The sequence below is a fragment of the Falco biarmicus genome, chromosome 3 (genome assembly GCF_023638135.1).
Source record: "Falco biarmicus isolate bFalBia1 chromosome 3, bFalBia1.pri, whole genome shotgun sequence".
Taxonomy (NCBI): domain Eukaryota; kingdom Metazoa; phylum Chordata; class Aves; order Falconiformes; family Falconidae; genus Falco; species Falco biarmicus.
In genome coordinates, this window is record NC_079290.1 from 100,133,984 (window position 1) to 100,145,983 (window position 12,000).

Sequence of the window (12,000 nt, forward strand, 5' to 3'; positions counted from 1 at the left end):
GGGCTGCGTTAGGGTTTCCAGATATGTAAGGGGTGTGTTGTATGTGCATTTCTGATGGTATGGCAAGCCATTTACTCTCTAAAGAATGCAAGATCATTGATATTGAGGGACTGATGTGCGTCTCCCTAAAAGATGATGATCCATTGGACTAGTCAATAATATATTTGAGCTTATATTCCTGGCTCTTACTGCATACAGGGAACTGTAGGGACAGTTGAAAAGTTTTATTAGTTAATGCCAGGCATTTTGTGTCCCGTTCGTACAGAACCGAGGGAAATGACTTCCAATGACAATAGTTGTCATTAACCCTGAGAGATACCGACACTAGTGATTGCAGAAGCCATGTGATTTCTTTTTTCCATAAATGGGGAATGACTAGAAGGAGCAGTTCTGGCTGGAGGCTTGTTTAACTGTGGCTGCTGAGCACTATCGGTGTAGTTCCTCTCACAGAAAGTGGAGCTGCCAGCTCCCTCTTGGCCGCATCCTGCTGGAGCAGATCAGATGGGAGACCAGCAGGATTCTGCGTGTTGCTCTAAGATAAGCAGCTAGTGAGTTGGGAATTGGCTGGATGTTTTTCTCAGATCCTCCAGATAGGAAAGCAGGTTTTAGATGTTAGGATTTGGTTTTCACGTTTCATACTTAGCAGGAAAATTTTCATATATTTTTTTTTTAATGCAAAGAAGAGAGGAGGACAAATAAAACCAACATTTTCCCATAATTAGAGAATTTCCTCACTGGTGACTTCAAAACTCAAAACTTTGTGGTAAAACAAAGTACTTTCTTATTCTTTGCAATGTATGGTGTCTTTAACACAGGTGAATAGAAGGTAGTTATCCTTCTTTTATTATTATAGTTATTAGTTCCTGTTGGCCTGCAATGTGTGGCTAATTTTGTAAACAAAAAAAGTGGCTACTATGATGGAAAGAATCAATCCCTATTTTAAGGTTAGAAAAACGCTTAAAAAGTAAGTGTGGTTTAGTATAAATGCAAAGGGGAAAGAACAAAATCTTAAATTTTTAAATGTAATATTCCCCATGTTTGTATGGGATAGAAATCCATTTTTTTCCTATCAAATGATTCTCATCCTTACAAAACCTGGAATAAACCAGCACTTTTGTAGCTAGAATTCTAATAAATACTTTATTACCTTCAGAAAGAATTCACAAAGTGGTCACATATTGAAGAGGCTGTTATTCAGAAGATGCCAAATTTGAGAGGAGTGAGAAAGAATTAAATTTTTTCCTGTGTTATTGGGTGAGTTATTTTTAACAACTTGGCAGATTCACAAACATACTATGAAACTTGACTTTTATTGGTTTCTTATAAATCTGGTTTTGAAGATTGAAGTGCTTTGAACAGAGATAAGCAGAATAATAGGCTTGTGGTACATAGCTTAGGGTCCAGCCCTTTTGCCATTTCTCATATTTTAGAAACATATTTTATTACTGATAAGCAAAAAAAATCACAGATGACTACTAGGATGCTTCATATGAACTACATTTAACAGTATTTTGTAACACTTGAAAGAGAAGGAAAGTTTTCCTCATTTTGTTACTTTATTTTACACAGTTTCATTTTGCAAATAGATTGTAGCTGAACACCTGAAAGAATTATTAAGGGCATAGGCAAATGATTCCATTTGAAACAGACACATCAAGTTTGTATGGGTGCATGGTGGCCTTTTCTGTACTCTTTTATTCATGAAGCCAGAAGCCGGGTTCACTGCACACAGCCTTTCTGTGCATCGAACGGTATGCCCTCCGTTATCGTTAGTCATTACTGTAATGTTTGCTTTACGTACCTGAGTAGATATTCCACTGAATAATGTAACCACTTCTCTTAGGCATTTATGTAATAGGATCTTAGAAACTTTCAGAACGGCTTTCAAAAGTGATTTGGGAGAGCTGGGGTTTTACACACAGATGTTGGTCAGATGAGAGGTGTGTGTCGAGAGAGTGGTTTTTATTTCTTGCGCTAAAAGTCAATGCTTTTTAAAGGAGGGTGCTTGAAAGTGGAAAGGTACAAGGGTATTTACCTTCTCTTTGAACAACCTAGGCCAACTTTGTAAAAACAGAGGGGAAACCTAGATGTGTGACAAATATTGCGGGTTAATGATCTGGAAAGAAATTGTAAATAATTGCAGCTCGCAACTCAATCTGGCAGCAGTATGTGTCGTCAGACATAGTATCTCTGCTGTCAAAGTGGAAAGGAGAAATGGTCGGAGGAGCCTGCCTGGAGCATGCAGAGTGCAGGGGCAGCTGAGCAGGCAGTGCGGTGCTCGCCCCTCGGCAGTGCCCTGTGTGCTCACCGTGGGCCGGGCAAGGGGACACCGTCCGTGCAAAACTGAGCGGGCATATAATGTGGTTCTTTGTCCGAGTTCACTTATTTTTTGCAAGGTCAAGATTAACAGGCCATATCGTACTATATTGCACTTAATCTAGATGCCGTTTTGTCTCAACTTTAAAAAAAATATTTACATTTTCTTGCTAGACTGTATGTCCTTAATTGTATAAATAAGAAAAATGAAAGAAATGTGACCACCATCATCTATTCTCCATCTCACGTTCCACCACCCTGCCAATCCTCAGTCACGGGGCTGGTTTGGCTTTGATTTGGGGTCCTGTTTGCATTTTGTTATTACCTTTACTTTGTTTTCTTTCTGACCTTTTGGACTTGTACAAGATGTATAACATCCTTTGTCTCTTTTCAAGATGTCACCATGCTTTTAGCTGCCCTCTGATTAGTTCTATCCATTTTGTAGCCACTTAGCTTTAACTCCTGGAGTCTTATCTCTGAAATAACACAAGCAACATATTTCAGACCAGTATTGGGGCAGGTTTGCAAATGGCCAGATACACCTCAATTAGCAAACTGCCAACTTTAAGGGTTCTCCAATTAGAGACATTCTGTTATTGGTATCTGAGAACTTACTTGACTCTGTCAAGAGAGCAGCTCACCCTGCCATCTTCTGAAATTGGAAACAGCCACTGTCTGAAATCACCAACTTTCACAATACTTTGCTTCTAAAATTTTGTTTTAACTGAATAACCAGTACTATGTAGGGAATGTTGTCCCCATCTCAAAGGAAATGCAACCCCATAGCTTTGTTCTGATTTTCAAATTAAAAAAAAACAAAATTACTTCCAGGTATTTTCACCTGTCCCTACTGTTTCAGTATTGTTTGGGTTTCAGAAGTATTACTACTGCTACTTAGCCCATGTATTAATTTAAATTAGTTTTGTGTGTTGTTTCCATGCTGCTTTAAAGCTTATTCTTTCTTTTTTAATAACTCTTAGGAAATGGCAAAGATACTCAACCATCCAAGAGTATATGCTTTTCTGCACATACCAGTCCAGTCAGCCTCTGACAGTGTGCTCATGGACATGAAAAGAGAATACTGTGTGGCAGACTTCAAACAAGTAGTGGATTTCCTTAAAGAAAAGTAAGTCTACTAATATTTGAGAAAATAACAGTGTCCGGTTTTTTGCAATGTCAAGAACATGTGGCTGAAAACACAATTACTTGCAACTTCATAATTAAGGTAAGAAAAAGAATGCGCTTCTTTAAGCTTTCAAAGAGTTTTCTGGAAGCCCCTTGATGTGGTTTGCCTCTTTGCTTGAGCTTTTATAAGCATCTTAAATCTCTGCATGACATGCTTTTAATTTGTCAATATATTCCTAATCTTTTTCAAATAATACATTCTTGTGTTATTTTTTTATACTTAAACTACTATATATAGACTGCTTGAAGTTGAAGTTATTGAAGTCGTCTTTAATGTGGCTTTTGAGCATTGTATACTTTGTGTACTGGAGATGATCCAGCTCCAGCAAATGTGAATGAGTTGGTTTGCGTTTTGTTGATTTTTTTTGTTTGTTTTTTCTTTAATAAGTATTTTCTGTCCTATAGTTGATGCACATTTACATCGATATAGTAATACTCTAATCTTGCTTATGGGACTGATGATTTCTAGGATTATTTCAAAATTACTTCCTTTAGAACAGAGCTAATAGTGAGAAATAAAAGAGGGTGTCACAATGTGTTTACTTATGCTGACCTGAAGATGGTAGTTACATTCACCTGCAAAGCTTTTGTAACTACAAGTGGTAATTTAATATCCAAGGAAGTCTTTATACCTTTTACAATTTAATAGTGACATATTTTGATGGATATTTCTATAGTTGATTGTCCTTAAAATAGCTGTCTGGAGGATTATTTCTGTTACCTTGTTTGGCTACTTTCTCTCTTGATCTGATTTTTTTGTTGTTGTTGTTGTTTGTGTGCTTGTTTAAAATGAATTAAAGCTAGTGGAGTTGTACCTTCGACTCTTAAATTGCACTAAAATACTTGCACATAAAAGAATCAAATTTTCATAATCACTTTTTCATGATCATTGGAAAATCCAGCAGCCTACCTATGTAGAACGCATTATGCGAAGGGCTCCGTGGGAATTATGATATGCAAGAAAGAAAAGCAAACTGCGACACGATGGAATCTACTTTGCAAACTCTGTGTAGTTTATAGGATGTAGTTTATAGATGTGCCTGTGTCCTGTCAGGCAGCTGATGGAGTGGAGCTGCTTGTCTTCATACAGGTTGATTGGACACTGATTTTCCACCCTAAAAAATGCACATGATTTCTTGGAACTTAATTTTCCTGTGACTGTGGGTTCGAGTTAGTTTTTAATTAACAGATACATTGTATTCCCACGTATCTTAAGTGGGAACTGTGTCAGTTTATGTCTTAGTTGACTTGAAGCGGATTCATTATTCTCTTCAGTAGTTTTAGAATTGGCATCTATTATCATAACAGCATCTGGATTTTCGATAACCTAGTATAGCTGGCACATGTTGGGGCATATGGGAATTTATTAAATCATTCAGCTCTTACACACAGAAAAGAGTGAATTACTTAATATCCAAATTTAAAACAGCTGGTCATTGAATATGCAGTAATCTATGACATACGTCTTTTTCCACAGGCTTTTTTGTAGTGAACTTAACAAGGAAGAAATAATTGGTTTGATATCTTAATTTTAAATAATAATAAACTTTACTTATCCTCCTTATTAAGAAACTACCAAATTATCTAGTGGTTCCTGTTAGAAAACAGTCTCCAAATATTAAGATGGAAAATTCTTTGCACCATATGGCATCAGGATGAGGAAGCTATGCAAGGCAGAGAAAATGTTTTGGATATTTGAACATGTGCACATCTGTAAAATTAATTCCCTGCCCCCCCTTTGCACTTAAGAGCATAGTGTCTTAATTTGTAGTCTCTCCTCTTATGGCAGCAGCCAGCTATTACATTCCTGTATAGATATTCCCATAAAGGTCTCAGCACAAACTTTGCCAGGACTTAACATTGCTGCAGACAACCCCAGAGCCTAGAGCCAGAATAGCTAAAATTAAATATGTGTTTGAACTACTTTAATAGCCAAAGGGATTATTTCCATCTTCCATTTATCAAAAAGGAAAAATAAAGCAAAAGTAGAACCCCCTATATCTCCTTTTTCTACTGCTAGGGCCATAAAGTCATCTAGAAGCTTCCTACACACAAAATGTACAGGGTGTTATCAGCAGATTCCAACTGGCACCTTTGTCTCTAAAATGTGACATCTGCTCTGATAGTATCTTCACCTAAAACTCTATTAAACCCGTAATTGCATAGGCTGACCTGCTGAAGAAGAAAAGCCACTCATCAAGGAATTATACGGTTATAATTTAAGTGCTTACTAACTTGAGTTCAAGCACCTAAGCAAATAGAAATGAAGCACGGCAAGTGAAAAATGAAGGGAAGAAGGAAAGGAATGAGCCTTGTCATCTTGTTGGGTTGTGAACCCCAAAGATACCGAGTGATTCCTGAATCCTTCTTTTCTCAGTCAGGCCAACAAAACACTCTGGGACGTTTTTCTCCCAGAAGAAGGAGCAAAGGTCTTTTCCTCCTCTGGAGGGCCAGGACTGGCTGCGGAGCTGGCTCCCTCGGTGAGCGGGTGTTACCCACCTCCTGCTGAGCACAGAGCGCCTCACCGAGAAGCTAGGGTACTCCAAAGCTATTACTTTTTGCACTGAATCTCACTTTTTAAAAAAAGAATGGAGCATTCTAGACCCTCTGAGACTGTGAAGTTAGACGTGTCACTTTTTTCTTCTCTTTGAGGACTCTTTCTTCAGGCAGGAACCCTAGAAAGTAACTTAATGAATATTGATGTTCTACTGCAGTCTTTTGATATGCATCGCTTTGGTTTTTAGGGCCACTCTCCCCAGCCAGGTGACAACATTTTTGGCTTATTATGAAGAACAGTAGCAAAAGTATAGAATATAAGGCCAGCCAAACAAATACATTCAACTGAAAAACTGAACTGCAGAAGTCTTGGTTTATCCTTTTTAAATAGTTCCTTCTTTGTTATGTTGTACTTTTTTGCACTGAAAATTCAGATATTCAGAAAAATACTGTTTTGCAGTTGATAGGTCAGTAGCTGATCTACGGATACGATATGTGTGTGTATATATATATTTACAGAGAATTTATTTGTAAACTATGTTGGAGAGCAACAGCATAGAGGAAATGAGGATGCGCTGATTAATTTAGAAGGTGACCCTGTACAACCTGTGCATCGTCTGGGGGGACTAGTGCCCTAGTCCATAGTCATTAGGAATCTCGCAATTCCCGATTCCTGGGTGAGATACTAATTTCAATGTGTTTGCAACTAAGTGCAAGATCTTTAGAGATTGCGGCTTTGTAAATTTAACCCAGAGACCAATCTACTCCTGTATCAGAAAGTCTTCTAGCTGTGTTCTTCTAGCTGTGTTCTAGTCTTCTTGTTGTGTTGTTATATCAAAATGTGAGTTGTTTTTCATGTGATCTCAACTTTCAAGATTCAGCATAAATTATATTTTCTAAAAGGTGATGTTTGTAGTTGCAAAAAGAGCAAGACTGCTTTAATTACCTCGAAGTTTTGAAAGTTAATCCCCTGAAATTTACTTTTGCTGATAAAAGCAAACAACTGGAATATATTTTAGTCAAAGAAACCTGAGATCTGAATGTCATATTCTGTAATTGCTTGAAAAATCAGCAATGTGAATATATACCCATTTAAATAAACCCTTAGACTGGTAATGTGCTTTCCAAATTCCTTGTTTGCTGTTGTTGACCGTACTGTATTCTCTTACCTTTCTGGTTTGTGAAGCGAGTATGATGTTTGACAAAGTTTGTATTAATCTTTCCCTATTACTGCTTCTTGATAAAGTAAGAAAATTGCAAAACCAAAATTTAGATGAATAAAAAAGGGAGGGAAATTTAGAGCTAGGCTGAAACACTATACCTTTCTGGTTTGGGAAATAGCATAATGCTGAGGAAAGCTGGGTTTCCCTTGCAATTTGTTTTTGTTTGTGTTCTGAGAAGCATAATATTAATTGTGGGTGGCTGCTGCTGCTGTTCCCTTGAGATTGTCTCATAATTCGTACTGGAAACGTCTGAGCTTTCCAGTGTCATCTGAAAGCCAGAGCTTAGGCTGCCAGAGGGGAGAAGCTACAGTTCTGTCAGGCAGAAAGTCCTGTTCTTTTTTGCGCTATTTCTCTCTCCTCCATTAAAATCAGACCTGCTAGCAAGCAGCCCTAACCTCTGTTACTTTTAGCAGTAATCAGGTATCAATTTTTCAGTATATGTAGGTACATAATTACAAGCAGTTGGAAAAAGAGTAAAGGACGAAAAGTAAATGGGTGCAGGGGAAAATAAGTCGTGAGCTTGAATGAAGATTAATCACTCGGGTGTAAACTCAAATTTTAGTTGCCCAGCAATTCCAGACAGCTGCTGAACATCTGAAAAAAGGTGGAGATAATTGTCCAAATGGAGAGAAGGTGTAATGTAGTCCTTGGGGACAGCTGGCTTCAGGGAAGCCCCCTTCCTCCGTGTTGCTTTACAAGGAGCTCAGCCATCAGATGGTAGCTTCAGCAGCTTCCTAGGCCACCTCCTAACTCTGTGTTTAAGGATTTTGGGGGATTCAGCAGTGACTGCCTCGCGTTTCTTTTGATCTGCCGTGACTTTTGTCTCTTGCTGCAGCGGCACAGGCTGCAGCGGCTCGGCGGTTGGGACAGGCAGCTCGGGGTAGAGCGGTGTGGCTGGAGCAAGGTGGGCTCCCCATTGCGCTCCGTATCCACCTTGGCCTTGGCTTTCACAGTAGTGTTGGAGTGTCTGGCCGACACTTTTCCCATTCCGCTTTCTCACTAGAATTTTGTCCAGTATGCTTCAGTATGGCTGCTCTCGCCTTTCGGAGCAATTGCTCAAGCAGTAATTTGTTTCCCAGATTCTAGCCTTTTGTTACAACCTTGTTCTTATCTGGGCATCGTAACACGTACCATAAAAGCTTATGTAGGCAATCAGCTGTTTGTCACGGTCTCTCTCTGTATTTCTTGTGCGAGCATCTTGCCATCCAGAAGTCTTCTGCTCAAAGATTTTCTCTATTTTCTGATTTTTTACCAAAATCATGAACAGGGAAGAAGTATCTTCCCAAAAGTTTGTTTCTAAATACTATTACTTGGATGATCAAGAAAATTCCAAGCACTGTAGTTAATTTGTAACTGTGGTTTTTTCCAAAAGATATCCATGTAGTTAGTTCTTAAATATTATTAAGTCCACATTGAAAGGTAAACAGCTAAATGAGTCATCATCAAATTAGCAGCTATTCCAGACGACCTGCGGTTATGAAGCTACCCCAGGTCTTGTGGCAGTAGTATTGTCTTCATCGTTACCCTGCCAGTTACTGAAACTAGAATTTGAAGGCAGTAAGTAGAATAATTCTAAAATAACCATTTACTATTTTTATATACATTTTCCTACTCGCTTTCAAAATCCAGGTAATTATGAAGTAGACTGGAACAGCTCCCTCGCTTTTTGGTTTTTTGTTTTTTGGGGGTTTTTTTCAGCATGAATGTGTTTCACTTTCTCTCTGAAAATGCGCGTTTGTTTCTCAGGGAGAGACACCGCTGAGCTCATTTTGCAGATGTGCAAATTGCGGCCCTAACAAACCGTGACAAGTCTTTCAGATTTAGGCTTTTTTTTAATGGGTTTTAGTACATCTGTTCTGTCAGTCTAACTACTGCAAATGCAAATGTCATCTGTTTAAAATCCTTATGAAGTTTTCTGCTAAGAAATTGCTGAGTCTATTTGGTACTTATCTGTAATTTTATACCTCAGTCTCTAGACTCTTTGTCTTTTGTCTACGCTTGGAGTCTGAGCTAATCACTTTACCAAATGCGTGTCTCTTTTTTTGGTGTTTTAAATGAATTGAGTGTTTGTAAAAAGTATTGAATTGACACCAAAAACTAAAACATGGGGTTTTTTTCCACCAAACAGACACAGCACAAAAGTAGGTTTAAGTTTGTGTCTGGACTCACCCTAGTAATCAGTGGTGTAATCTCTGGTGGACTACAAGCTGCTTTTACCACAGGATTAGTTGTCTTTAGATGTCATGAAATGTAAATTTGGTCTCAAATAAACCAGCTGCTAAATTTATAAGTCTTCCTGCCTTGCATTTGATTCACAAGGTCATGGAAATTGGTACAAGTAGGTGAGAAGTTTCAAAGGTGCTGAACACTTGCAGATCCATTGATTTCAATAGGATATTTTGAATATTTGGTGACGTCTAACTACCTAAATTTAAAAAGTATGTTTTTCTTTGGTACTGACTGGGGAGAGACGAACATTAGGCATTCCAGGATAGCTTTTTTTTGTTGCTTTAACATTACTCCAACCAAGCTGAATGTTGTTTTAGGAGGGCAATCTTTCCATTTTGGCTTGTACTGCACTTTGCCCTTTCTTCAGCAAATGCTACTGTACCTGTATTTTCCAGCAAGGGGATATACTGAGAAGATCTCCTGGAAGCAGGAATGGATGAAGGGAAGAAAGGCTGCTTACAAATATCTGCATTTTTTTAATCTCATGTCTTCACTGTTTTACAGATTGTTGAATCAGATTTCAGTTAGTTCATGGAGAGACCTCTCACTGCCGTGGTTCACATCATTAGATCTGTTGCCACTTTATAAATTGCTAGTCACCATTTTATAGCATAGTCTTGCATGCCAAATGCATCAAGGATATTAGAGTTTTCTGGGCTGTAGGCTTTGAGTTATTCTGTTGCTTGTGTGTCAGGACAGTGGCTGCCAGAAGTGCATGCTTTCTTATACTTCTGGTGGTCTCATGCCTTGTAAAGTCTGACCATTAAACTCATTCTGTAACAGTGCTGGGGGAAAACATCATTTGCTGGAAGGTGAACAAAAACCTGCAGCTGAAGTTGGGGTAATGTGGAAATTGCGTTAGACTTGTTGCGGTTGTTACTTGTAGAACTTTACTATAGGCACTTAAAAAAAATGTCTCTTAATAACAAGTTAGCTGTGGTTTGTCTGTATTGAACAACGTGAATGTTTGTCAAGTTCCCTTTACAGCCTTTACTTTATTATATGTGTGTATAGATAAAAAATTACTAAAGTCTGTGGCTGTATGACTGAAAAAAACCAGCCTCACTTGTGTTTCTAGCTTGACAGAAGTCTTTTGAAAACACACAGGGTGTATAGCAGAAGTTTTAAAGACAGTGTTCTCTAAAAGTTCAGGTTTTCTCCTTTTAGAATCTTAAAGATCAATAAAAATAATTTCCTTTGATATAGTGTGACTTTTTCCTACTGGGAGCACTGTTTTGTGTCTCACTTTACAAGTTATTTACTCTAAAGTGTATGCAAGTAATGGTGCAATGGGTTTTCTGAAGTTTCAGGGATGTTTCCTTAAAAGTAGTTAGGTTTTACTTAGTCGTGTACCCACAAGAAGAGTTGGGAGTGAAGTGTGTGTAGTATTTTTACACTAGATTCTGTTCTTAATAACTGTAATTAATATAAAAGACAAGCATTTGGTTCCCGTAAGATACTTAAAAAAAAAACCAAACCAACACAAATATTTGCTGTTCACTGTTATGCTCGTCCTTGCTTACCTTTTCATGCCAATTGTTTCTTCCAGCCAACTGAATTCAGGTTTAAATGAGATTGTAAAGTGCACGGACCTAGAACTGTTCCATAAGGAAAGTGACTGAGTCAGCTCAGAGGACTATAGCACACGGGTATGGCTATCATTAATTAGGGGTGTTACAGGTCTTTTATATGTGTGGGAAAATAAAGCTAAAAGCCCATGGGGATATTTCTTTGACAGTTCACCATGGTCGTTTTTCAGAATCTGTGTTTCTTAAAGAGAATCATACCTTTTTTGAGCAGATACGCAGTGCATGACATGGTAACAGTACTCTTTTTAATAAATATTTGTTTTCTGCATGTGTGTATCCTACAGCTACAGTATTTGCCCAACCTCACAGCAGGCGTGTGGCTGCAGTTCCCATTTTCTTGTGGCTTACCGTGTTGCTGGTTCATGTGCTGAACATACTTAGCCTGAGGATGTACACATGCAAATACTGAGGTCCGCGTTGAGTCACGCTCTGTGATGTTACCATAGAGTAATTCTAAAGTTACAGACGGCTTTGAAGATCAGATGGCACTAAATGTAACTTCAGCCTGTTTATTTTTGCGAAGATACTGTTTAGGAAACTATGATTTCAAAACATCTATATGCTCCATATTTTTTGATTTGAAGCCTCTTCAGCTTCTGGAGCAATTCAGTTCTGCATTGCTGTCGTGTTTAAGCAGCATGTGCATGGTTCTGCTCTTTTACAGCATTCCCTTCTAATTAATACACATATTTTTCCAGAGATAGAGAATTGTTGTGAGAAGGTTGGGGTTTTTTTCTGGCTCTCCAGCTACTGTTCCACTCCCGTAGTAGAAGCTGGAAGGTGAAGCCTGGGGAGAGCCTGGGATGAGCACAGCTTGCTCTGGGTGCTGGCTTAGCGGGCACACAGGACACTTGTCCTTCAGATGCTTTGAGGTCACAACACTGTGATGTTCTGCTTTGGCCAAATTTTGGAGGAATACTTTTTTGAACAGTTGCTGGAGACAAAAGATGTGCTTCCTTATT

At 38.4% G+C, this 12,000-nt stretch overlaps 1 protein-coding gene across 1 annotated transcript in view; it reads left to right on the forward strand.

Moving 5' to 3' along the window:
• The window catches only part of CDKAL1 (CDK5 regulatory subunit associated protein 1 like 1), a 427,425-nt gene that overhangs the window by 277,754 nt on the left and 137,671 nt on the right, over positions 1–12,000 (forward strand). Inside the window, exon 11 of the mRNA XM_056332411.1 lies at positions 3,297–3,442. Within this exon, the coding sequence (XP_056188386.1) occupies positions 3,297–3,442 (146 nt within the window). The remainder of the gene's footprint in view (positions 1–3,296; positions 3,443–12,000) is intronic.